We start from the raw sequence: 26,348 nt of genomic DNA, 5'->3' as shown, positions 1-26,348 counted from the left end.
ATTTGTTAACCACTTCAGATCTCTTCCCTCCCATAAAGTGTGGCACTAATAATGCCAAGAACATGAGTTTGATTCCTAGAAAACAAATACTGATTTTGAATGCACTACAATTTGCTTTGAATAAAAGTGTCTGCCATTTTTCACAAGTGTTTCTGTCCATCTTGTTTCTTGATAACCCAGAGCTACAGGTCAATGTGCTTGAATTATTCACTAGAAGAAATGGTAGTGGCAAGACCAGGTTGAAGCCAGTGAATAGACAAAAGCAAATAGCATCTTTCCCACTTCGACAGATGCAGCATGGTTGAGACTAAAGCACATGGTAAGAGCTGCAGGCCCAATGAATGGCCCAGCAACTCCTTTCAAATAAATAACACAGGCATCACCTTGGACACAGGCACAAATAGAGAGAGGCATCTGGATCTCCACACATATTAACTTTCCATGGCTGCTCTTTTCGCAGACAGTTTTTACAATGATGTCCTTCACCGCTTCCTGGAGTTGCTATGTAAATCAATGCATTAGACAGCAGATCTGACAGTGTAAAGGAAGACTAGCTTTTCTGATAAAACACTGTAGCCTTGAGGTTAAAAAATTACCAACAGGAATGGTTTGATTCAAAATGGTCATCCCACGTGAGTCAGCTCATATTAAACCACTGGAAGGACAGACCATGAATCTGCTCTCAGATTAGCTTTAGCACTGAACTGATATATACATGTCAGATTACCTTTTAAATGTCACACATATACCATAGTAAAAGATGAAATACAGCATTGTTTGACTGTCATTGTCCACCAGGCAATACAGACTATTTATGTCCATCTGTTTGTCTATCATGACAACAAAAAATGCCAAAAATGTTGTTTTTGTGTAATTAGAGGCCAAATGTACATTAATATCAATCGTATTAGTATCAAATAAGTAGCATAGAGTCTTCATATCACAAAAGAACAATTTCCCTCTAAGTGAATTTACAATATGTTCTTTCTTATGAAGCAATAATCTCAGTATATAAATCAGATGGCATAACATGGTCAGATTATTACACACAATATTTTTTTCCATCTGATTTTTGATTTTTATCTACAGCTTCATCACTCACTTCCCCCTCAGTGAGGTTATGTTGCACTGTCAGATTTTCATATGTAAAACAATATAGGCACTAGAATTTTAGCTCTCTTTTTTACAAAAAAATACTTACTCACAAGCCTGGCTTCACGTCCCTTAAATGTCACCCCTCTAATATTGTCCTTATTGATCACAAGCTACCAATATAAATCCATTGTGATTTCTGCTCCCATCTTTGCGCAGTGCAGCCATCTGTGAATCTACAATTGATGACACCACTGTATCTTCCTCAGAAAGCACAGTAATTGTGAAGAGCTGATTTCAAATGTTTCTTTTAGTGAGGGAACAAGTTTTGAGACTCCCAGTCCATTAACTGACACGGCTTCTCCCACGAATATGAAAACTCTTCTCCCTCTATTCTTTTCTCTCAGTCCCTCCCTTTTCCCTTTCTTTTCACTCACTCCTTCCCCCTGCCGTACATCAGGAGAGAGCCTCCCTGCAGTATGCAAATGTTCAAAGAAACACCAAGCCAATGGCAGATCATCAGGCCTGCAATCCCGCCAATCACAGAACAGCAACTTTTCTTTCAATAGCTCCATGCTGCTGCTGGGGGAGACACAGCATTGATAGAAGGAAAAAAGGAGGCATTGATATGCTAGATAGACAGTACTCATGTTAAAAACAAGAAGTTAATTGAAATAAATTCAGAAATTAAGAAAAAATGCATTTTTCCTTCTGTGTCAACAAGCAAAATTAATGCATATTTAATTAAATGTAAAGTAAATTATAAATTTTCCCCTCTCATATACAGAAGACATAATGCTGTGTAATGTTAAAGGGTTACTCCACTGCAAAATGAAAATTTTGTCATTAATCACTTACCCCCATGTCGTTACAAACCAGTAAAAGCTTTGTTCGTCTTCGGAACACAGTTTAAGATATTTTGGATGAAAACCGGTAGGCTTGTGACTGTCCCATAGACTGCCAAGTAAATAACAGTGTCAAGGTCCAGGAAAGTATGAAACGAATCATCAGAATTAGTAGTGTCAAGGTCCAATTCAACCGGAAACGCTATGAAGCGACCAGTATACTTTTTGTACACAAAGAAAATTTGTACACAAAGAAAACAAAAATAATGACTTTATTCAACAATTCCTCTCCTCTGTGTCTCTTCAAATCAGCGTTTTTGAATTTTGTGAGATGTGAGCTGTTGGCGTGTGAAGTTCTGACTTCTGTGCCCGCAGCGCTGCGCCGATGCGCTGTTTGCTTTCAAACCAAAGTGTAAATACACATAAAAAATGTATCCTTGTGGCGCGGCTGACACAGAAGAGCGTAGGCTGCCTGCGTACAGCTCAGATTTGTCAAAATGGAGCTATGCCGATTTTCATCCTAAATATCTTAAACTGTGTTCTGAAAACTAACAAAGCTTTTACGGGTTTGAAACGACATGGGGGTAAGTGATTAATGACAAAATTTTCATTTTGGAATGGAGTATCCCTTTAAGGGGAAATAAAGACCAATAAAATACAATAATAAAAAACCCAACAAAACAAAATAAAGTTCATTAAAATTATATTACTTGCAAAACACTGAATATTGCTTTATATCTCACATTTTAACCATCATTCGAGGTTTTTGTTCAGTCATATTTTAGCTTTATATGAACACTGTCTCTGACTATTAGAATAAAACAGGTTGTTTTGTTCACCTCAATTTAAATGCCCAGCCTCTTCACACGTAAACCATGCACCATACTGTGTTTCCTAACATGGGACATGGTTCAAAAGACTGGTAAAATAAAAAACCAACAGTTAGCTTTTAAACAAGTACACATACTTGATGGAATTTTATCCACATTTAACACATGCCTCTCAATCAGGAACAGTGAATGCCTTTTACTGATTTTCTTCTCATTAACACGCAACAGTTTTATATTAAATATTACTTTCTATTACCAATTTTTTTTTTATTTCATATGGGATGTATTTATCTGGGCCACAATAAATGATCACACTTACCATGCCCACTCCATCTACAGAATTCCCTTTACTCTTTCATTTAAACGGATACAAGAATGCAAGCAGTGTAAGAATAACAGAAGCTGAAGTCGGAAGTAGGAATAGATGCATATTATTTTCAGACCATAAAAAACAACACGATTCAAATTTGTCGGCATTTATGTCCTCCATGGTGGAGACAGTTGTTTCTGAGGTAGAGTACGTCCTCCAACTCAGCAGAGGGCACTACATAGTCTAGTCAGCAGGACTCAGAATTTGTAGTTCGCTCAGCGCTGCATCCCATCCTCGTGTTTTTGTTTTGTGGACTACACGCTCACTGCCAAGAAAGTTACATGAGTGTTTTAATTGTACCGCCGAACCTAAATTAACATAGTAAAAAACGAAGAAAAAGACCTCGCGCATCAACGCTGTCATTCCAAGTAACACAGGTAACGTCACACTTACATTTTTTAAAGTTAGAGAAACTTTTTTGTGCACCTCTTACACGAGTTTAAAATTACGTTTAATGTGCATATCTTTCGCGATTTTTATACTACAAACTCGCGAGCTCTGCAGCCAGATGTGTGCGATATCCAGTCCTGAGTGTGCGCTGCACCCACGTGGTTTGATCGCGAGGCTGCGAGTCTTTTGTTCCGAATCAATCAAAAAAAAAAAAAAAAAAAAAGAGGAAGACGGACAGACACAAGTAGAGCATCTGAATCAGGAAATCTATTTACATAATTATCGCGTCTTCCAGCACAACAGACCAAGCCGCGTCCACTTAACCCGTCAATATTCCGTGAACTTAGATATTTGCATTAAAAGTAGACAGGGAAAGTTTTACTCAGGTGAGTTATGATATTCTCGATGTTTATGATTGCGGCTTAGGATGCAAATGTAGTGTAGCATGCTAACACGGCTACGTCTGCATCATACACATCTGTAAACGTTATGTCTTTCAAATGCGCTTTCCTGGGGCATAAGTTGATGGTTCGGACTATTTTTACGGGACGGGGTAGATAGAACACGTGGGTAAGTGAATAGTTTAGTTACTAGTCTGTTTAAAGCAGAGCGGTGCTAGTTGGCTAACCGGCGGCTACATTAGAAAACATAACAAAGAAACAAATGAGAGTGAGTGAGACAGACGCGCTGCTGCTGATTCTTTTGTTGCAGCGCTGCTAGTGTGTTAGCATAGCGCGAGACCTCAGCTTTCATAACGCTTTATCTTTACATCTTTAGATATAGGGAGAAATAATACATTGGCATTACTTATACGCAGAGCATGTGTATATTTTCTTTTGCTGGGAGATAATTGGGAATTTGAACCAGCAAGGGTTTTGAATCACATTGACTTTTTCTTCATTCGCATCTCATGTTTGGGCTCGTTTGATTCTTCTTTCTGTCAAATTATAGTCAGAACTATAAACTGTTCGCTTACTGCTTTTTTGTTTTAATTGTAGGATTTTGTACTATGCCACGCAAGAAGGTGACAGATGTGTCTGGGAACGGTGGACTGAAGAGAAAGAGAGGAGGTGGAAAGAAAAAGGACAGGGAGTTTAGCAGTGACGACGAGTTTGATGACTTTGAACAGGAAAACACAAAGAAATCTGGGAAACCTGCAGCTAAAGCCGGTCTGCAGCCGGTCACTGTGGCTGATGATGTGAAGGAGAAGATTGTAAGGATATATATCGGCTCTTATTGCTTCTTTGTATCTGTATACTCTATGCACATATACAGACACATGCACACACATATTATACATATTTATACGCCAGCATGCAATAAGTGCAGGGTTTCCAAACCTTTTGATGACAAGGACCCCAAAATATGACTTTGGAGGGATCCCCTGAAAGTATAAATATAAAAGCGGCTGTATATTTAATATGCATGGAGACCTATTTCCTCTTTTTGAAAAATAGTAAGCTTGATATTACAAAGGTATTATTAAGCTAACACTTTGGTTTTGATAGCTATTTATTTATTTTTACATTGACACCCAAGTACCCCCTAGGGGTCTCTGGAGCTCAGTTTGAAAACTATTATTGGATTTCTTGCTTTTTCTTTTGTGCAGAAACTCGAGGTGCCCAAAGTCAAAGGTCAGTTGCTCATTTTTGGAGCCACCAACTGGGACCTGATTGGCAGAAAAGAAGTGCCAAAACAGCAAGGTATGATCATGCATGAGCCAGAGAAATCTGGGATACAGTATAGTTTTTAAAGGATTTAGGAGAGTACTCCCACCTGAGTGAGCCACATGTGTTAATCTGTTAATGGGACGTTGTGAAACCAGAATTTAATTTGCACTTTAGTTTGCATTTTGGAATTCTCTTGAAGATTAAGCACTGTTTCTGATATTGGACAGACCATCTGTGAAGTTTAAGAATAAGTGGTGGCTGCTGGCATAGGCAAGACAGACTTGACTGCTGTTTTATGAAAGCATATATATATATATATATATATATATATATATATATATATATATATATATATATATATATCATACATACATACACACACACACTACTGTTAAAAACAAATTAGGGTCAGTATGCTTTCATAGGCTGCAATTATTTGATAATATAGTAAAAGCAGTAATATTGTGAAATATTATTTGCTTACTGTTTTCTATTTTAATATGTTTTCAAATATGATTTATTCTTGTGATTACGGACTCATGTGATCCTTCAGAAATCATTCCAAAATGCCGTAAAATGCGTAATGTGCTCAAGAAACATTTCTTAAAATCAAATTGCTGTTAATATTTTTGTGGAAACTGATATATATTTTTAGGATTCCTCAGTCAATAGAAAGTTCAAAAGAACAGCATTTATTTGATGTAGGCATTTTTTTATTTTTGTAACCGTACTTGACAATGTAATAGGCCCTACTCCGCTTTTTATCGATTTAATGCATCCTTGCTGAACAAAAACATCAATAATAAATATATTTGATGTAGGCATTTTTTTATTTTTGTAACCTAATATATATATATATATATATATATATATATATATATATATATATATATATATAACACGTTTAATTTTAAGTACACGCTGACTGAATGTACTGCAGTGAATTTACACTTCTATGTGAGTTAAATCAGATTTAAGTTGCAATAACTGATAACAATCATATTTTGAACTTCAGAGTAGGGAAATTTTGAGATACACCACCAAATCGAGCAGGTGCAAAAATCAACTTTACACTTAAAATAAGAAAGAGGAAGTGTGTGGGTTGCAGTCATTTATAGAATTTGCAGCTTTGATAAACTTTTCATGTGTGTCTGTGCATGTTTTTACAGCTGCTTACAGGAACCTTGGGCAGAATCTGTGGGGCCCCCATCGCTATGGATTTCTCAGTGATGTCCAGGTTAGCTGCGTGGTGTCTGGACCCTGTGCTGCCCACAGTCTCATCATCACCACAGAGGGCAAACTCTGGAGCTGGGGTAAGTTTTTACACAAGAACACTGAAACAACTTAGCCATAGCAAATTTAGAGAATAGAAATGAAATCTGAATCTTGTTGTCTTTTTAAAGATGTTTGATGACTAATTGTAAAATAATTCATTTTTAAACAGTTTAACGTTTTTAGACAGCCGTTCAAACAATTTCTATATATAATATGTGTATGTTGGTCACTAAACAGTTGGTCACTAAACTGTTATAGGACCCAGCCATCTTCATGAAAGAAAACAATCAAACTAAAAGATACTAATTTCTGCCTCTGGTCCCTCTCAGGTCGTAATGAAAAAGGGCAGTTGGGTCATGGAGACACTAAACGATTGGAGGCTCCAAAGCTAGTTGAGGGCCTGGGGGAGGAAGTTATTGTAGCAGCTGCTTGTGGTAGAAACCACACCATGGCTTTAACAGGTAGGCAGACCTTTGCTAAATGCGATATGTTTGTCATATAAATTCCATAATTACAATTGTTGAAAACTGCAAATGTGGTGTTTTGTTCTGCTTTGTCTCACAGAAAATGGTATTGTCTACTCCTTTGGAGAAAACAAACTGGGGCAGCTAGGTCAAGGCAATCAGACAGATGCTGTGCTCAGCCCAGCTACAGTAAGACTCTCCCTTACTCACTTAGTGGAACATGGTCTTTCTGTGTTGAATGCTACTCAAAACATCTGCATTGATTTACCTACAGATCCAGTACAACGGGCAGCCGATAGTCAAAGTGGCCTGTGGTGCAGAGTTCACTATGATTGTGGATTGCAAGGGGAACCTTTATTCTTTCGGTTGCCCAGAATACGGCCAACTAGGTAAATAAAACTGTAGTCCAGTGGGACGTCATTGAAATGCAGCCATCAAATGCATCCATTTGAATTATTTACTCTTTGTATCTAAAGGGCATAACTCAGACGGAAAGTTCATCGCTCGTGCCCAGCGCATTGAGTTTGACTGTGAGCTGATCCCTAGACGGGTGGCCATTTTCATTGAGAAGACCAAGGATGGCCAGGTGCTTCCTGTGCCCAACGTTGTGGCTCGGGATGTAGCATGTGGGGCCAATCATACGGTGTGTAGCAAGTTTGTGGATTGTAGTGTAAGTCAGACGTGGATGAATTACTGAATTGTTGCTTCCTCACAGCTGGTGCTGGATTCCCAAAAGCGTGTGTTTTCGTGGGGATTTGGGGGATATGGACGACTAGGCCACACCGAGCAGAAAGACGAGATGGTCCCACGGTTAGTCAAGCTCTTTGACTTCCCTGGCCGTGGAGCAACTCAGATTTACTGTGGCTACCAGTGTTCTTTTGCTGTTAATGAAACAGGTAAGCATGTAATTCCTCCCTGGGAAAAAAAACACAACCTAATACCCATCGGTTGGTGGTTAATGCTGCTTCTCTTTCCTCAGGTGGTCTGTTTTTCTGGGGAGTGACAAACACGTCCCGTGAGTCCACCATGTACCCCAAAGCTGTGCAGGATCTGTGCGGATGGAAAATTCGCAGTCTGGCCTGTGGGTAAGTAAAGGCAGAGGACTCTAAAAATGTGTTTTATAAAACATTTTGAAATGTTTGCAGAATGTTGATTAGATGTTGTCTATAACTCCTCTCAGGAAGAGCAGTATTATCATAGCAGCTGATGATAGCACCATTAGCTGGGGACCATCGCCCACATTTGGAGAGCTGGTATGTTTATCTGTCGTCTTTTAAGGCCCGTTTAGAAATGCAATTTAATCCTCATCCTCCTCTTCCTCATCCTGGTTGAACTGGAAGTAGCGAAGCTTATAGTTTTCTTTAGACTTAATGAATTCCGAACGATCAAGTGACACTGGAGACTGGAGTAATGACTCCTGAAAATCAAGCTTTTCTATCAAAGAAATAAATGACATTTTAAAGTATATTAAAATAGAAAACGGTTATTTAAAAGTGTTATAATATTTCACAAAATTCATGCAAAAGAGACTTCCATCAATATGTGTATAAATAGTGTAAGATGCCAAGTTTCTCATATTTAAATTTTGAATCTTAGGGCTATGGTGACAACAAACCCAAGTCATCCACCACTGCTCAAGAGGTCAAAACTCTGGATGGCGTGTACTCAGAACAGGTGAGTTCTGCTGTCAAAAACGTGACTCTCATCCTCACAGAATTCTGTTCTCTGTGATGCACAGTATCGCAATGCAGCTGAAAACTATGTGATTTCAGGTGGTGATGGGCTATTCGCACTCCCTGGTTATTGCTCGACAAGACACGGAGCAGGAGAAGGAAAAGCTCAAGAAGCTTCCCGAATACAACCCGCGCACTCTCTGATTGGACACCATTCACATCTTCTCTAGGGGCTTTTTTTAATGGAATGCCTCTGCTCACTAGGTCACCTGTGTAATCACAGTTTGGTTGGGATGGGATTGTTTATTTTTCTTTATTTTTGGACCTCATATTACATTTTTGAAAACAGGCCACATGTTGGATAAAAGTATGAAAGTTGCATTAACTGAGCTGTGCAGGCTCGGGCGTTCGAGAATGGTAATAGTGGCATCACACACCTGATTTAATTTCACAATAGAGCCAGCAACTTCTCAGAGCACTCGGATTCCACTGGATCCATCCCCTTTACTTGTACATTCCTAATGGAAGTATATCACAGATTGTTTTGTTGATTATTTTTCCGTAACAATGACTGTGAGATCCAGGTCTGCTCTCTTCCAAAAACTGGTGCTAAATCATTCTAATGCAGACTATCAATGGGCTAATGGTTAACTGAAAGACAAACTCACTCCATTCTTGTGCCTTTTTAAGTGAGATGATTCAGGCTGAGGAAGTTCAGTTAGTCCTATGACAACTCAAGTGTTATGGGGCACTTCATCTTTTAAACATCACTTTCATTACTTCCAGCTCCATGTTATCATCACCATACATAAGAACATCATTTTCCTCGAGTCAAAAGACCATGTTGCTAATATGCGAGTTTTTTCCTCTCCATGTTTAGGATACAAACTCCTGTTAATCTGATCAGGGAAGTATTATCAACTCCTGCAATGCAAATGAGACATCAGCTGTGAGATTTTTATTAAAATTCATTCTCCCCTTTTTTAGAAATGTAAATCATTAATGTTCCCGCCCTTGCTAGTATTGTAAACTAGAAATGCTGTTCTCATGTGTTGATGTTAGCATGTTTTGGAAATAATGGACTTGATGTTGAGAAGAGTAGGATTGTCCCATCATCTGGGACTACAGTGTCTTTACAGAGCATGATTTCATGCAATATGTTGAATACTGTGCCATTTCTTTGTGTTCACCTGGGCTTTAACTGTGATCACATTTGTTTTGTTTCATAATCTGTTTGTCAGTTTATTCAAGAATCCATCCAGTTTGTGGGCAAGCAACAAGCTGAAGTGTTATGTTCCATAATTTTAATTGTGAACTTACAAGAAATGTTCATTTGTTTCAGTTTATGTCCAGGAACTGGAATTCCAACTTCTATTCTGAATTCTAAAATGTTATTTTTTTTCTTAATATTAAATAAAGGTTCATGTAAGTTGGTATATGTTGCTGCAGTTTTTTTTAACCATGCATATGCTTTTTTTATCCCTCAAGTTAGCAGAACAGTGTGCTGTTGTCTTAGTTGCCATTAAGTGAAAATTCACCCTATTTATTTTCCAGACACGTTATAGGTGTTGTGAACAATTCATTTGTGCACATTTCATTTATTTAAAAACATTTCTTGCCTCTGCAAGCTCATTTCTCCATTTTTGAGTACACTGCCAAAAAAGTTAATACAACCGATGCATAAAACCAAATAATTTCTTGTAACCTGTTACTCAGATGTTCACCACAATATAGAAGATCTGATGCCACTTTATAAGTATCTGTGGTGGATAACTGAATAAATATAGGTGTGTGTTTATCTAACATCGAAACACCAGTGATAAAGAACTATATCTGGATACATAAAATGTAGTTGTATATGAATTTATTTAAATGTAAAAAAAAAACTGTTTAATCCTCATCCTCCTCTTCTTCCTCATCCTGGTTGATCTGGAAGTAGCGAAGCTCATAGCTTTCTTTAGTGTTAGCCACAACACGCAACCAGTCTCTGAGATTGTTCTTCTTTAAGTATTTCTTTGTGAGGTATTTCAGGTACCTGTAGAATAAGATGACAGTGGAATAAAAATGTAAAAAGTTGCAGATTAAAATATAACTGGTAAAACAAAGTCAAGATATATCAAAACACACACCTCTTGGAGAAGGGCACCTCAGAAGAAACTGTGATTTTGCTCTTGCTTCTTTCAATGGTGACCACTCCACCTCCCAGGTTTCCAGCTTTACCATTGACTTTGATGCGCTCCTGTAGGAACTGCTCCTGTAACCACACATGCAAATGATAAGATACTAACTCAGCTGGCGGTTATCTGACCTCTTGAGTTTAATAAAGACACAATAAGGCTTTATAATGGCTTGCTCTACTCACAAAGTTTGCAGCATCCATAATGCCATCTTCAACGGGGTGCGTGCAGTCCAACGTGAACTTCAGGACCTGCTTCTTCTTCTTTCCACCTTTAGAGCTCTGGTGTTTCCTCTGCAATTAATATATAATATATATATATAAAAAACATAATTATATAATATATATCGTGTCATTATCCTCACATAACAAAACCATTTGTAGAAGTGTTGCAGAGTTGCGCGCAAGACTGAATTAAGCTCCCTGTTAATGTGGCTGCACGGGGTTCATTCAATGATATGTAACGATTGCTTGACGTACTGGGTTATTACAAAACTTATTTTATGACAGCGATAGTGTTTAATATTTCATCTAGAATGATTTGTGTATTTGATAACGAATGGAAACGGCTGTTATTTGATTCACTAGCTCCGTGTGTTCGCACTTACAACAGGCGCCATAGCAAGAAATCTCGTCGAAAGGAAGAACCACGACTGCGCGAGCGCGACGTCACAGGCGGAATAATCTAGCGCGGATGTGATCGATGTGCTCGATTTGTCTGTTTTTGGATGACGATTTTCACAATAATAATAGTATTAAAAAAGTCATAATGTACTCTATGTACGATTTGACCGTATAAAAATATGACTTAATTGTTCCCAATGCAAAAGAATAATGCTAATCGTATTTTAAAAGACTTGTGATCCACACATAAAAGTCATTTCGTGATAAATTTGGAATGATTAATAGATGAGGAAATGATGACAAATTTCATGTTAGGAAGAGCTATCTTTTTAAATGTGAACAGGCGTTCGTGTGTTAAAATGACCCACAAATTATATTTTTGCATGTATATATGAAAATATCTAACTAAGGCTTTTAGTGACATCATTATTGTGATATGACGTTAGTTTGCATGCTAGATTAAGAAAGATATATTGTGTGATTTAATTTTAGCTACTAGGGCTCTGCTTTTGACAGACAATGGCATCTGTGTTGTGTTGTGTAATCAGTGTTCTGGCCCAAACATATCCCCCCCTCACACAGCAGATACAGGAGTGTCAATTTATTGTTTGTCCTGCACATAGGGACCCTCACAGAACCTTCACACGGCATTCATTCCACCTGGCAGAAGCACTCGGACAGGAAAAGGTATTCAGATATTCTATGTGAATGAAATTAAATATGTACATATATTCCTTCTATATCTTTTAGTATGTATCTATTCAAGTGACCTTTGACTTTGATGTTGCCTTGGAGAGTATATGGCCTTATTCAGACGTTTATAGCTGTCTTCTAAGTTCAATAATGAGTACTGACCTTGGATCTCAAAGAACAATTTTTATTTAACCTTTATTTAACCAGGCAAATTAATTAAGAACACGTTTAATTTAACTATATATTATTATTCACGAAGAGCCCAAGGGTACTGAGCATGCTTAAAATATTATTTATTATAGATACACTGTATAAATGTGCAATGTGTAAATGTGCTCAGGCATATATTATATCTGAAGGACTTATTATATTTTCAGATGTCTGGAGATATTTTTTCCCCTTTGGATAATCTCTATGACCTGGACAGTGCCAACTGCCATCCTCTGGTGTGCCACTTGTGCCAAGAACAGTATGAGCATCCATGTCTGCTGGACTGTTACCACACATTCTGTGCAAGCTGCTTGCGCGGAAGAGCCGTGGACAGCCGACTGACTTGCCCTCTCTGTGGGTAGGTATTTACTTTATTTAATCATTGATCACCTTATTATGACAATTCACACTTAAATAATTGTGCTTAAGTATGGAAGCCTGTTTCCACCACGGTACTAAAAAAAAAAAAAAAAAAAAAAAAGGTAATGGCGACCTTTTATCTAACAATTTCTTTTGAGAAGAAAAGTCAGAATTATGAGATATAAATTTGCAATTGCAAGAAAAAGTCAGCTGAATTCTGAGTATGTATCTTACAGTTCTGAGTTTATAGCTAGCAATTCAGACTTTTTTTTTCTTTTTTTCTTTTTTTAAATTGCTAGAAACAAAGGCTGACTTGTGAGATATAATGTGAGAAAAAAGTCAGAATTGTAGTATAAACAGTTGCAATTACCTTTTGTATTGTGTGGCGGAAATGGGCATCCATACTTATGACATGTATGCATTTGAAAAATCTAACATTGTATTTATAGATCTAAATTGTCAAACGACACTGTCTGGTCAACTATACGGTGCCAAGGGCATTTGTAGGAGAGATTGCCTTCAACAGCTGCACCATAAATCCTGCCTTTGTGTTGGACTTATTCGAAAGTCTCTGGGCACATTGTGCCAAGGCCATCTAACACTATCTGACACTTGACATTGGATACACAGGTCCTGGGCTGGCTACAGTTAGATGGCTGAAATGTCTGTGTGCTCACCCTTCTGCTTCCATATAGTAAGTCTAGCAGCAGCTTAATCGCACTCCGTAGATCTTGCACATATGGAGGAAATATATTAAAAAATGGAAAAAAGGTTGGTGGTCTTTATAAGGCAGCATGTTAGAGTAAGTATCAATTTGTTTTTTAGCTGGTTCAATATTTATCTGAAGGTTAAGTTACTGCAAACATTTCTCAGTATTTGTGTTGCATTATGAGTGTTGCATGCATTATGTGTTTGTAATTGTTGTGCATCAGCCATGCAAAGGACAATGCTAATGTTACAGTATAGGACAATATATCATTGTTTAAAACACTTTTTGTCAAATGCACTGTGAATGCTTCTCATAAAAGTGAATTTACAGGGAATCTTTGAACTATTAAGCTTAGAAATATAAAATAGTCTTTTTTCTGGGAATTATGTTTAATTGAGTCTCATGTTTGTGTCTATTTCTGTCTGTGTGGGGGTTTATCTATCAGTCTCTGTTATATCTCAGAATTCAAAACAGAGCTATTTGTGTCGTTGTTGCTATGAGGGAGAGATAACCTTGTCAATGCCAGATGTATGACTAAGACATTATCAGGCAATGGGACAAAAGTTCTGCACAGGCACACAAAACTGTCTGTTTCTTTTGTAGACATCAGTCTGTTGTGAAAGGAATAAATGCACTCCCCCCAGAGGATCGACTCCTGAAGTTCTTGGTGGACAGTTCAGCAGACAGTGAGGAAACTGTGCAGTGTGCCAACTGTGATTTGGAGTGCAAGAAACAGGTCTCATTATCACCATCTCAACACTTCAAAACATGCACTTCATAAAGAATGTTACGGTTATAGTTCCTAAAAGTCACAATGTAATAGAAATAGCGGGAGATCTTTTCTCACATATTGTGATGTACATGCAAGTTAAACGGATTATAGAAAAAAAAATGTAGGGTAGTGGATTTATCCATCGGGATTGGATGGAGGCAAATCTGAATGTGAGCTTATATAGTGTTGATATGATTATTTTACAGAATAATATATTTTGAGAGAAAAAAATGCAATTGCTAAATTATGAAATATTTAATTAATACATTTATTTATAATATAGTTCTTGCAAAAGTTGTGCTTACACTTTTTAAATGAAAAATTCACCCAAAAATGACAATTTACTCACCCTCAGGCCATCCAAGATGTACCTGTAGATGAGTTTGTTACTTATTGGAACAGATTTGGTGAAACATTACATTATTTGCTCACTAATGGATCCTTTGCAGTGAATGGGTGCCGTCAGAATCAGAGTCCAAACTAAAGCATCACAATTATCCATGTGATCAGTTAAGGGTTACTCCACCGCAAAATAAAATATTTGTCATTAATCACTTACCCCCATGTCGTTCCAAACCCGTAGAAGCTTTGTTCATCTTCGGAACACAATTTAAGATATTTTGGATGAAAACCGGGAGGCTTGAGACTGTCCCATAGACTGCCAAATAAGTAACAGTGTCAAGGTCCAGGAAAGTATGAAAAGCATCGTCAGAATACTCCATCTGCCATCAGTGATTCAACCGTAACGTTATGTAGTGACAAGGCGGCGTACTGCTTAGATTTGTCAAAATGGCGCTACACTGATTGGGAGAGACACAGAGGAGAGGAATTGTTGAATAAAGTCCTTATTTTTGTTTTCTTCATGTGCAAAAAGTATTCTCGTCGCTTCATAATGTTACGGTTGAATCACTGATGGCAGATGGACTATTCTGATGATTCTTTTCGTACTTTCCTGGACCTTGACACTATTATTTACTTGGCAGTCTATGGGACAGTCACAGGCCTCCCGGTTTTCATATATCTTAAATTGTGTTCTGAAGACGAACAAAGCTTTTACGGGTTTGGAACGACATGGGGGTAAGTGATTAATAACTAAATTTTCATTTTGCGGTGGAGTATCACTTTAATGTCGTATGAAGTGAAAAGCCGTGTGTTTGTAATAAATAAATCCATCATTAAGGCATTTGGACTTTTTTTTAACTAGCGTAAATATATGATAGAGGACTCACGTTTTAGATGGAAGCAACGGTTTCAAATTAAAAACATCTATATGAAGAATCTGTTTAATACAAGATACAAGATTTATTACAAGACATAAATTGATGGACTGGAGTTATGCCAATTATTTGTGGATTATTGTGATGTTGTTATCAGCTTTTTAGACTCTCATTCTGACAGCACCCATTCACTGCAGATAATCCATTGGTGAGCAAATTATGTAATACTACATTTCTCCAAATCTGTTCCGATAAAATAAACAAAATCATCTACATCTTTGATGTCCTGAGGATGAGTTCATTTTCAGCAAATGTTAATTTTTGGATGAACTATTCATTTAAGGTCTTTTCTTCTTTATTGCGATTACAGACAGATTATTGAAAAATAAAAAAGGTAGGGTGGGGATTTTATCCATTGGTTGTTGATTGGATGGAGGCAGATCTGAATGCGACCTTGCTGTCGACTGTAAGAAAGGGATTTGGTTTATAGGGACTAATTTATTGGAAAAGTCAAAGGCTTTTAAGTACTGGCATAAATTAAATCCAATAATTAGCCTATATTTCTTAAACAGCAATACTAAAAAAATTAAAAACATATTTTATAAATGTATTTTTTTAATAAAATATTACTGACTAAATGCATAATGTCTTAGTGTCTTTAACAACACATTGTCATATGAACAACTAGCCAGTAACTACTGTGTATGATCCACTGAAAGAACCATCAGAGTCAAACAAAGATTCATTAGAATAATTTGTTCAGGAATTGGACAACAGCAGTTGCGCTGTTCCTTTTTAATTCACTAAAAAGAATTGGCTCATAAGAGTCATTCGTTGGGAATCAGACTACATTGGTCGTGCTATAGATTCAGTAGCGGTGTTTGTGCATGAAATTCAGTATATAAGTATTTTGTAAGTCCGAATGTCAAGATTTTTATTTATGTATCTTTTGTTTAAAAAAAAGGTTTGATTTTGTCTGGTTACGTATTTAAATCTTCTGTCACAAACCCCAGGATGTGGATGCAATGTATTATTGCAACACTTGTTGCCAGCCACTGTGTCGAGACTGCAGGGAAACCACCCACAAAGCCAAGATGTTTTCCTGCCACGAGATTGTCTCCTTGGCAAAGCGCACCAAAGAAGCCCACAAAAAATGTGGTGTGTGTTTTGAATGACTTAAAACCACTTCTCAAGTTTCCCCAGCAAAATATAAATGAAAAAAAAAATCATTTCAAATTCATGCCAAAAACAAGTCTTTAATGCTAAAGCTTTGAGATTCATGCAGTTTCTGTCTGATTGCAGCCCTCCATGAGGAACTCTACATTATGTTTTCAACGGAGAAAAAGTCCATGCTCTGCATCAACTGTTTCAGAGACACGCAAGTGTGAGTTATAAACTTAACTCACAGAGCATGTAATTAGCATATCGCTCATCTGATTTCAAAATAATCTGGGTTTGTCTAATCCCATAGGGAGAGCAGAGCACACTGCATTGATATTGAGACAGCATATATACAAGGCTGTGAAAAATTGGACCAAGCCGTCTTAGTGAGTTTCTCTCCCATCCTTTTCTTCCGCAGAAATGTGTTCTTTCATCTGTGTCTGTATTGTGTGGAGCTGTGAAACACCTATTGAAGTCATTTCACTCTCCTCAGGCTGTTAAGGAGCTTCAGACGTCAGCACGAGAAGCCATTATTCTGCTCAAAGCCATGATTGGAGAGGTCAGGGCCAACGTGGATGAAGAAGAGAGCGCCATCTGCACTCTGTTCAATAATATGCAGGTTTCATGCACAATTACATGACTTAATCTCTCTGGCTACACTTAAATGATTTGGATATAAAAAAAAATGTCATCATTTTGAAATTGGTGATTTTTTCCTCAGGAAAGACTAGCAGAAAGAAAAAAGATTCTACTCAAGGCAGCACAAAGGTAAATAAAATATATATCACATAAAAAATAAGTATATGAAAAAATAAAACATATTCTACTATATAATGACATTAAAGCACTAACTGTACCATGATGCTTTTTGTCAGACAAAAATAAATTGATCACAAATGTGTAATAGTGCAGTGAAATATTAAATTTGAATAATTAGAGATGCACAATATATTTGTACCATATCAGTTATCAGCTGATATTATAGTTATCAGAGGTTTCAATCTCTAATTTAATATAAAAATTTTAATATCTGTCATTTATCAGTTATCAACCATAACATAATTATTGGTATCAGAATTTTAATTTCAGTGCATCACTATTAATTATATTTAATATATTGTTGTTTGAGATATAATTAAATATTATAATACTGCATATTAATATAATAATAATATATGTAATCTAAGCACGCACAAAAAATGACAAAGGCAAAGGATGACCAAAGATTTTTATTTAGGAACACTTATTAACACTTATAGGAACACTAATCTTCTTTTGTGTTTTTATTTTCTAGTCAGCATGAGGAGAAGGAGAGAGCCTTCAAAGAGCAGTTATCTCATCTTGCAGCGCTCCTGCCAACTCTCCAGGTAATTGCATTTTCTTCATGTCTTTGTGCATCTTAATGTTTTCACATAATCTTCTTGCTTTCAGACACGTTTCCATTGAATTCTCTCCAGGTTCATCTTGTCACATGTTCAGCCTTCCTAAGCTCAGCAAATAAGTTTGAGTTCTTGGACATGGGATATGTGAGTACAAATAAATAAAATATTTTTTTTAAAATAATAACTATTTCAGGGCATGGTACCAATAATAAGAATCATAATTGATTGATTTGACCTCACACAGCAATTAATGGAGAGACTGAAGAAGATTGTGAAACTACCACACAGACTGAAACCAGCACAGAGCAGTAAGGTTAGTTTACTAAATTCAATTATGTTAGATAAGTCAGTGCATAAATTATATCTGCTGTAATCTGTCTACACAGATAAACACAGAATATCGCTCTGAGTTTGCTCGCTGCCTGGAGCCGCTCTTGCTGTTGGGGCAGCGACGTTCACTGTCGACTACAGGGAGTGTGGCTTTAGGTCTGGGAAACACCAGTGGACTGTGAGTCTATTTATTCAAGCAGACTAAATATGTTTATTAAAAATGTAACACTTAAACATTAATCTTTTTATCATCTTTCTGCAGGATGCAATCATCTCTGTCAGTGCAGTGTCACTCTCCAGCCATGAGTGACTTGTCACTGTGCTCCTCAGTGGTGCACAGACCGACTTCACACCGTTACATCAGCACCAAAGTCCTGCTGGCGGAGGGTGGAGAGACGCCCTTTATGGAGCACTGCTGCAACTACGAGAACAGCTACAGGGTGACGTTCAGTCCATTATATTTTAGCCTATTTCTGGACTAATGTAACAAATTAAAATTATATGTAACCATAAAGTCCAACAGCTAAACACAAAAAAAGGTTTGAAATATTGTACTGCAACTGAGAAATTCTCCATGTCTGTTCAACTAGACTTTACAGACAGAAATCCAGAAGCTCAAAGACCAGGTGCAGGAGATTCACAGAGACCTGACCAAGCACCATTCACTCAGCAAACCTGACACCATGAATGAGATTTTGGAGAGGTCTATTCAGGTGGACAGACAGATCTCATCAGAGTACTCCTCAGTCGAGCTCATGCGGGCCATGTTCGAGGAGGTGAGATGTCAATTCTTGCCAATAGCCTACTGACATTAGGAGGATGTGAAGAACGCAACTCACTGTGCCATCAATTTTGTTTTTAGATTTGGGAGGAGACATTACAAAGGGTGGCAAATGAACAGGAGATTTATGAAGGTGTGTAAGTATGTAAATGCGTAAGATTTATCTGCTCACTGCATATTTAGTCATCTTTTTGTTGATGTTACCTTTTCTTTTCAGCTCAAATTCATGACCTGCTTCAGTTAAAACAGGAGAACTCATATTTGACCACTATTTCCAGACAAATAGGCCCCTACATTCGCTCCATAGCAAAAGTGAAAGAGCGTCTTGAGCACAGGTACTGGAGAGCTTGATGTATCGTTCACATCACTTATAGAGTACAATAAATAATATACAGTATACACTACTGTTCAAAAGTTAGGGATCTGCAAGATTATTACCTGTAAGATTTAATGTTTTTGAAATAAGTGTCATACTCATACATATATATATACACTCACCTAAAGGATTATTAGGAACACCATACTAATACTGTGTTTGACCCCCTTTCACTTTCAGAACTGCCTTAATTCTACGTGGCATTGATTCAACAAGGTGCTGAAAGCATTCTTTAGAAATGTTGGCCCATATTGATAGGATAGCATCTTGTTGCAGTTGGTGGAGATTTGTGGGATGCACATCCAGGGCACGAAGCTCCCGTTCCACCACATCCCAAAGATGCTCTATTGGGTTGAGATCTGGTGACTGTGGGGGCCATTTTAGTACAGTGGACTCATTGTCATGTTCAAGAAACCAATTTGAAATGATTCGAGCTTTGTGACATGGTGCATTATCCTGCTGGAAGTAGCCATCAGAGGATGGGTACAAGGTGGTCATAAAGGGATGGACGTGGTCAGAAACACTGCTCAGGTAGGCCGTGGCATTTAAATTATGCCCAATTGGCACCAAGGGGCCTAAAGTGTGCCAAGAAAACATCCCCCAGACCATTACACATCCACCATCACCAGCCTGCACAGTGGTAACAAGGCATGATGGATCCATGTTCTCATTCTGTTTACGCCAAATTCTGACTCTACCATCTGAATGTCTCAACAGAAATCGAGACTCATCAGACCAGGCAACATTTTTCCAGTCTTCAACTGTCCAATTTTGTGGAGCTCGTGCGAATTGTAGCCTCTTTTTCCTATTTGTAGTGGAGATGAGTGGTACCCGGTGGGGTCTTCTGCTGTTGTAGCCCATCCGCCTCAAGGTTGTCCGTGTTGTGGCTTCACAAATGCTTTGCTGCATACCTCGGTTGTAACGAGTGTTTATTTCAGTCAAAGTTGCTCTTCTATCAGCTTGAATCAGTCGGCCCATTCTCCTCTGACCTCTAGCATCAACAAGGCATTTTCGCCCACAGGACTGCTGCATACTGGATGTTTTTTTCCCTTTTCACACCATTCTTTGTAAACCCTAGAAATGGTTGTGCGTGAAAATCCCAGTAACTGAGCAGATTGTGAAATACTCAGACCGGCCCGTCTGGCACCAACAACCATGCCACGCTCAAAATTGGCTTAAATCACCTTTCTTTCCCATTCTGACATTCAGTTTGGAGTTCAGGAGATTGTCTTGACCAGGACCACACCCCTAAATGCATTGAAGCAACTGCCTTGTGATTGGTTGATTAGATAATTGCATTAATGAGAAATTGAACAGGTGTTCCTAATAATCCTTTAGGTGAGTGTATAATACTCCTATTAGGGTGTTTGTGATTTTTTTCCCCAGTCTAATTTGATCTTTAACAGGCTGGAGGAGCCTAAAGAGCTCAAAGATGATCGCACAGAGATCATGCTGAAAATCTATGAAGACAGCACCTCTGCAGACACACTGCCCAGGTGGGTCCCAGCAATTTCTCAAAGTATATAACGTAGACAGACAGTTATTTATTATTAAGCATTAAGAATTTGGAATGATTCGCCCATTTCAGTTAGACTGGTTTCATATTTGTTTGTTTTTAAATCCAAGTTTAAAACTTTTCTGTTTGATAAAGCAGTTAATACTTGAAGCATTTCCCATTGTATATTACTGTTTTTATTACGTTGAAGCACTTTCTTTTATGGTACTCTACTACGATTTTAATTGTTTTTGTCTTATTGTTTGTGGTTTTAGTTGTTGTAAAGCACATTGGTTAACGTGGGTTGTTTTTAATTGTGCTATAAAAATAAAGCGTCATCGTCATTAATGGTTATTCCATACTTCACCGATACAGTAATGAGCTGTCCTGTAACACTGAGGACAACTGGACTCTAAACAGCCTATCAGAAGAGACCAATCCCAAGAACAAGGATTACTACAGGCCAAGCAAGCAGAAGAACACCACAGATACAGCCAATCGCAAAGAGATACCAATGTAAAACTGCTTTTATGTTGATCCTACAAACAGCTGTCAGTTTAGACAACTGTTACCCCAAACAATAAGCATGCACTTACATTAAATCTAGTTTACAGAAGCTTGAAAGAGAAAAACTATTAGTTTACAGTAGAGAATCACAGTAATGTCAAATAAACATTATATTCAGTTTATTTTAAAGGTTTGTTACATTTTGCTGAAGATGTTAATAATGTAAGCAGTGCAGTTATCCAAGAGGTAGGGTGGTCCTCTTCCATTAGCTTTTTGCACAAGCGTAGTGCAACTCTTACATCATAAAAACCTATTGCATGTGTTCAAATGTCCATTACCTGTACACATATATATTATAGTGCTCGTCATTGGTTAAAAGGGTGCAAGAAATTCCTCTTTTTTTACCCAATGTCTATATAAGCTACATCATGCCAGGTGGAGAGTGGAGCCTTCCTCCCAGAAATGTAAAATCAGAAATATTAAGACTTTGGATACAGCATAACCCCTCCGGCGTTTGGCCTTCTGAATCCTACCTTCATAGAAATAGATTTTACTGTTGAATTATCATGCAAGTGTGAAGGAAAGTGACAAGACATGGATAAGGTAATGAGTGAGTGTGGAAGTGAAGACAAAGAGAGACTAATGCATTTGACGAGAGGGCATAAGCATCGAGACATGACTAAAGGACTGGAAAGACCAATGGGGAACAAATAATCCAAAGAGGAATTAGGCCTGTAATTTATCACATGTTTATTTTCCTAATCATAATATTAAAATTGTCCAACAGCATTAACAAATCACAGATATTTAGAGATTGGCAGAAATGTGTTTTAAAATGTGTAGACCTGTTGTGACCGACAAAAAGAGATTTCTAAGATATGATATACTCCTTACACAAAACGGACAATGACTAAATGGCCACTGCAGTAAGTATATCTTAAGTTTAATTTAAAGCCTATCTGAATAAAAATACTGCAAGAGATTTAAAAATCTACTGAAAAACTCTGGACGCTCATAAATTGTAACAAACCAATGTTCTGAATCTCAATTTTAAGGATTCTAACCACAAAACCGGAGGATTTAAAAAAAAACGAAACCAGCGTATGAAATTACATGGTACAAAGACTGTAAATATGAGGATATATGATATATGACTGGTATGTAAATGAGTAGAAGAGAGAATGTAAGAACAGAAAGTGCAGGAGACGAGACAGATGCTGAGGAATGTGGTGTTTGTGTACTAGTATCTCTGATGATGTTGAGGGTGGAAGCTCCACCTTGCTCAGAGCAGAACATTGTGTCTCAGAGCAGATCAGTGAGTCAGTTTTACTGTGCTGCCACCTTATATATAAATATCTGTGCCACCCCCAAGGGGACACGATATGATGCCACCAGGCAACTAGCTCGCTCCAAGTCAGAGGTGTCCAGGTGTGCACTTTCAGGCTATTTCCTCCGTTCAATGCAGTACAGCTTTAAGAGTTAACTCTGATCCCTGAGATGAAGGGCAAGCCAGTAAAGACCTTCTTCTTATACTCAATGTATTCCTCTCCAAAGAAATGGATGAGAGAGATCTCCTCTTCCTCAATACGCTCTCGAAAGAACCGCCAGCTGGCGAATGTATATCCTAGTATACATACAGGGTTGCACAGCATTATCTGGGGAAAAGGAGAAGCAAGAATACAGGTTCAAACAAAACACTTGTTATTTAGACTAACAACTAAACTGTCAGTCAAAAGTTTGGAATAGTTAAGATTTTATGTCTATTTGATCGAAAATATGAAAACCGTATTATATGTTACAATTTAGAATAACTGTTTACTATTTGAATTTTCAGCAGTCATTACTCCAGGCTTTTGCTGCTCAAGAAACATTTCTTTTTATTATCAATGTTGAAAACCATATTTGCCGTTTCATATTTTTGTGGAAACTGAGATAAACTGCATTAAAAAGTATGATTTTAAAAAATACTTTTACTTAGCCAGGACACATTAAATTGATCAAACAGTAAAAAAAAAAAATGCTGTTCTTTTTAACTTTCTATTCATCAAGGAGTATCAAGGTATCTAGATTTCCACAAACATATTAGAAGCAAAAACATTTTTCAACATTGATAATAAGCACCAGATTAGCAAGCATATGAGAATATGATGATATCTTATTATGACTGGAATAATGACTACTGAAAATTTAGCTTTGCTATCATAGGAATAAATTAAATTTTAAAATGTACTTAAATAGGAAACCATTATTTTAAATTGTAATAATATTTAACAATATTACTGGTTTTACAGTATTTTTATCAAATATATACAGCATTATTGAACACAAAACGTCTTTAAAAAAAATTATATATATATATATTATCAAATATATGCAGTATTTTTGAAAAATTATAGTTTTTTATATATTCCAGACTTTTGGTAGTGTGAATTTTAGGGACACAAAAAAATAATAAATCAATACTTATATTTAATATATTTAAAATAAATAAAATATATAACATAACAACATTAATAATTATTATACATTTTATTAGTATAATTATTATACTTTTAATAATTATTAAAAAATATTATTTGTAAAGTTGCTTTGTTTAGAACAATATTTACAGTGATATTCACTAGAAATATAAATTCCATTGAAATAATGGTTGAAGAACCTGAGTGCCAATGCTCCAGTAAAACCAGCCCACATAGGAAGGATGTCTGAAGAAAGCGTACACTCCAGAGGTGACCAGCATGTGGGTCTGGGCCTTCTCATTCTGCACTATGTGGTTAAAGTTGGATCCTGCTGTCAACATGGCAGCTTTGCGCAGACTCTCCCCACAGAGAACCATCACCAGACCCACCAGAGAGAGCCAGTTCACCTGCTTCATCTCTGCAGGGGAAAACAAACAGTGAAATTCAGTTCATTCTGGAAACTTAAGGAATCACTTCATATCAATAATGAGAAAAATAGCTCATATCATAACAATAATTCTGTAAACTTTAGAATAATTTAATTTCAATCACTCTAAAATAAAGAAACAAAAAAGCTTTGGCAAAATATTATATTATTTTATATTACATTATTATGTTTCAGTTTTTATTTTTAACTGAATGTGCTAAGCTCTATAGGTTTGACAAAGCATAATCAAACTCTGCCTCTAGATCGTATCAAACCTGGAATAAGGAGCTGTTCCACAGTGAATTCTATCCAGGAGGAAACAGCTGCTACTATATACTCAACACTGTGGTTGAGCAGGAATGAGTCTAGAGACAGACTGCGCGGGTTGATCATGGCAGTAACCAGGTACTCAGAGTAGTGAAAAAATGACAGTGAACACATATACCTAGTGAAACAAAACAAAGTGTCAATACAGACGGACATTATTCCATTAATCTAGCAAAATTGATTCACTTGTAAAAACCATACATACTTGTTCACAGTCCATATTTACAGCAGTGGCCAAAATGATTAGAACACTAATATTTTCACCAGCTAATTTTTTTATTTATTTAGTTATTAGATGGACTAAATCCAGGAGAACTGTGGCGACATCTCCGAGATGCTTTAAGAAACCTACCCGCAAAGCTACCTGAAAAACTTTAGGCTGTCTGAGTTTGTTCTGTATCTTCATGCCTATTCCAGACTGACTGGATGATGGTGAGGTGTTCAAACAATTCTGGCCACCACTGTATGTTAAATGGGTAAATTAACCTCAAATAGATCTAACTCCTTTCAAAAAAAGTTGAATTACCAGCCGAAGTGTGTCCATGTTGTGTCTGCAAAACTTAAAATGAGCCCACATCCAAAGGCAAATCCAAGAAAGCAGGCTCGAACAGCCACCTGATTAAGCAAAAAGGCAGGTAAGTGTGAGCCAGATCCTGATTCTGCAAACCCACATACTGTACTGTCTTCTTGGAGAGATTATTTATATTGACAGAGAAGCCTACAGGAGATCCCATTAGAGAGCTGATGTAACAGGATTATACAGTGACAGAATTCTGTAGCCTTTGCAACTACACATCTAGACATCTTTATTAATTTAAAACACGTATATAGCACTAGACAGTGGTTCGATTACCTAGTTATTACACATGTGCTCTATCTGTACAACACATCCGCTTCAGACTGTCTCTCTGAGTCTTACCTTGTATAAAGGTCCCTTGTATATGATTAGCAGGAAGCCATTGATAACTGTGATATACGCCGCAATGGCTATTTTCCCGTTCACATCCGTGAGGTAATCGAATATCCAGTCAATGTGAGCGCCAAATTTTACAAGTAAAGGTATTACGATGACGCCCAGTCCTGAGATAAAGCTAATAATACTTATCCTCCCTTCTAGCACCAACTTGCTGCCTGCCATGTTGAAAACAGCAAGACCTCGCCGAGAAATCTCGCGTGGCTTCAGAGCTCTCGCTGACTCCCTTATTACTAATCGGTTTGACAGCTTTTTCACGCTTATTGAATGTAGATATGTATTAATTTATCCTGATGTGCGCCTTTAATTTTAAAAGATTAAATTATTCTGTTATTATTAGTAGAAGTATTAAGATTATGAAAACTTCTAAAAATGAAATAATAATACAAAAGAAGTAGGGCTAATGATATATAATAATATTAATATTTAATATATTTATTTAAAACCATACACACGTACACACATTGTTTCCTTGCGATGAAATCAAATGTGCCAAGCTGTAAATGTTCTATAAAAATATTAAAAATTCCTATTATTATTACACAATGTGGTTTAATGAAAGTGTTGTTTATCATGCAATGCAAAGGCTGTATGTTGTACAATTTACTAATAAAGCAATAAAACTAAAATGCTGATTCACTCAAGATGTTGAAAAAGGGCCCTATTTTTAATCGACAACCCGTGTACACTTAATAATAACAAATGAATGGCTGTCAGTGAACATGATGAGAAGCATTATTTCAACGTAGCAAAAAGTAGT

At 37.1% G+C, this 26,348-nt stretch overlaps 4 protein-coding genes across 9 annotated transcripts; 2 read left to right on the top strand and 2 right to left on the bottom strand.

Moving 5' to 3' along the window:
• Nucleotides 1-3,327: 3,327 nt before the first annotated feature.
• Nucleotides 3,328-10,045, top strand: LOC109055078 (protein RCC2 homolog). 2 transcript variants are annotated; one of them, XM_042713094.1, is made up of 13 exons: nt 3,328-3,514; nt 4,526-4,740; nt 5,137-5,230; nt 6,367-6,510; nt 6,802-6,933; nt 7,037-7,125; nt 7,211-7,325; nt 7,413-7,579; nt 7,652-7,832; nt 7,916-8,021; nt 8,117-8,189; nt 8,533-8,610; nt 8,709-10,045. In XM_042713094.1, the coding sequence occupies exons 2-13, from the start codon at nt 4,537-4,539 to the stop codon at nt 8,811-8,813; spliced, it is 1,488 nt and encodes a 495-aa protein (XP_042569028.1). In that variant the 5' UTR covers nt 3,328-3,514; nt 4,526-4,536; the 3' UTR covers nt 8,814-10,045. The 2 variants fall into 2 exon arrangements, with proteins under 2 accessions (XP_042569028.1, XP_042569027.1); XM_042713093.1 differs by lacking the exon at nt 3,328-3,514 and adding an exon at nt 3,668-3,913.
• A 411-nt stretch (nt 10,046-10,456) lies between these two features.
• LOC109055095 (60S ribosomal protein L22-like) lies at nt 10,457-11,523 on the bottom strand. The gene is made up of 4 exons (XM_042713096.1): nt 11,394-11,523; nt 10,972-11,079; nt 10,739-10,863; nt 10,457-10,644 (listed from the first exon to the last, which is right to left on the bottom strand). Exons 1-4 carry the CDS (start codon nt 11,403-11,405, stop codon nt 10,500-10,502), a joined length of 390 nt encoding a protein of 129 aa, XP_042569030.1. The 5' UTR covers nt 11,406-11,523; the 3' UTR covers nt 10,457-10,499.
• Nucleotides 11,524-11,664: 141 nt separating this feature from the next.
• Nucleotides 11,665-22,404, top strand: LOC109055073 (RING finger protein 207). Of its 5 annotated transcripts, none has more exons than XM_042713090.1 (19): nt 11,665-12,096; nt 12,480-12,670; nt 13,303-13,443; nt 13,985-14,117; nt 16,384-16,528; nt 16,673-16,754; nt 16,842-16,917; nt 17,025-17,150; nt 17,253-17,299; nt 17,826-17,898; nt 17,989-18,057; nt 18,158-18,226; nt 18,300-18,421; nt 18,506-18,683; nt 18,834-19,019; nt 19,106-19,157; nt 19,242-19,359; nt 20,807-20,896; nt 21,271-22,404. In XM_042713090.1, the coding sequence occupies exons 3-19, from the start codon at nt 13,433-13,435 to the stop codon at nt 21,413-21,415; spliced, it is 1,722 nt and encodes a 573-aa protein (XP_042569024.1). In that variant the 5' UTR covers nt 11,665-12,096; nt 12,480-12,670; nt 13,303-13,432; the 3' UTR covers nt 21,416-22,404. The 5 variants fall into 5 exon arrangements, with proteins under 5 accessions (XP_042569024.1, XP_042569023.1, XP_018927848.1 ...); XM_042713089.1 differs by having other exon boundaries at nt 13,122-13,443; XM_019072303.2 differs by having other exon boundaries at nt 13,122-13,474.
• Nucleotides 22,129-25,807, bottom strand: LOC109055075 (protein-S-isoprenylcysteine O-methyltransferase-like). Its single transcript, XM_042713095.1, has 5 exons — nt 25,535-25,807; nt 25,142-25,230; nt 24,564-24,733; nt 24,062-24,279; nt 22,129-23,057 (listed from the first exon to the last, which is right to left on the bottom strand). Exons 1-5 carry the CDS (start codon nt 25,751-25,753, stop codon nt 22,875-22,877), a joined length of 879 nt encoding a protein of 292 aa, XP_042569029.1. The 5' UTR covers nt 25,754-25,807; the 3' UTR covers nt 22,129-22,874.
• Between the last annotated feature and the right edge of the window lie 541 nt (nt 25,808-26,348).

This window comes from Cyprinus carpio, chromosome A23 (assembly GCF_018340385.1).
Source record: "Cyprinus carpio isolate SPL01 chromosome A23, ASM1834038v1, whole genome shotgun sequence".
Lineage (NCBI taxonomy): Eukaryota > Metazoa > Chordata > Actinopteri > Cypriniformes > Cyprinidae > Cyprinus > Cyprinus carpio.
Note: the sequence above shows the minus strand (reverse complement) of the source record. Positions and strands in the feature narration are given on the sequence as shown.

Coding starts and splice junctions, on each gene's coding strand:
- LOC109055075 (XM_042713095.1), bottom strand. CDS start 25,753: ATGGCAGGCAGCAAGTTGGTGCTAGAAGGGAGGATAAGTATTATTAGC. Junction 25,231..25,534: donor ACAAGGGACCTTTATACAAG/GTAAGACTCAGA, acceptor TTGCTTAATCAG/GTGGCTGTTCGAGCCTGCTT. Junction 24,734..25,141: donor ACATGGACACACTTCGGCTG/GTAATTCAACTT, acceptor TTGTTTCACTAG/GTATATGTGTTCACTGTCAT.
- LOC109055073 (XM_019072300.2), top strand. CDS start 11,929: ATGGCATCTGTGTTGTGTTGTGTAATCAGTGTTCTGGCCCAAACATAT. Junction 19,360..20,806: donor AAAGAGCGTCTTGAGCACAG/GTACTGGAGAGC, acceptor GATCTTTAACAG/GCTGGAGGAGCCTAAAGAGC. Junction 20,897..21,270: donor TCTGCAGACACACTGCCCAG/GTGGGTCCCAGC, acceptor TCACCGATACAG/TAATGAGCTGTCCTGTAACA.
- LOC109055078 (XM_042713094.1), top strand. CDS start 4,537: ATGCCACGCAAGAAGGTGACAGATGTGTCTGGGAACGGTGGACTGAAG. Junction 4,741..5,136: donor ATGATGTGAAGGAGAAGATT/GTAAGGATATAT, acceptor TCTTTTGTGCAG/AAACTCGAGGTGCCCAAAGT. Junction 8,022..8,116: donor ATTCGCAGTCTGGCCTGTGG/GTAAGTAAAGGC, acceptor AACTCCTCTCAG/GAAGAGCAGTATTATCATAG.
- LOC109055095 (XM_042713096.1), bottom strand. Junction 10,864..10,971: donor TTATGGATGCTGCAAACTTT/GTGAGTAGAGCA, acceptor GTGTGGTTACAG/GAGCAGTTCCTACAGGAGCG. Junction 10,645..10,738: donor GAGGTGCCCTTCTCCAAGAG/GTGTGTGTTTTG, acceptor CTTATTCTACAG/GTACCTGAAATACCTCACAA.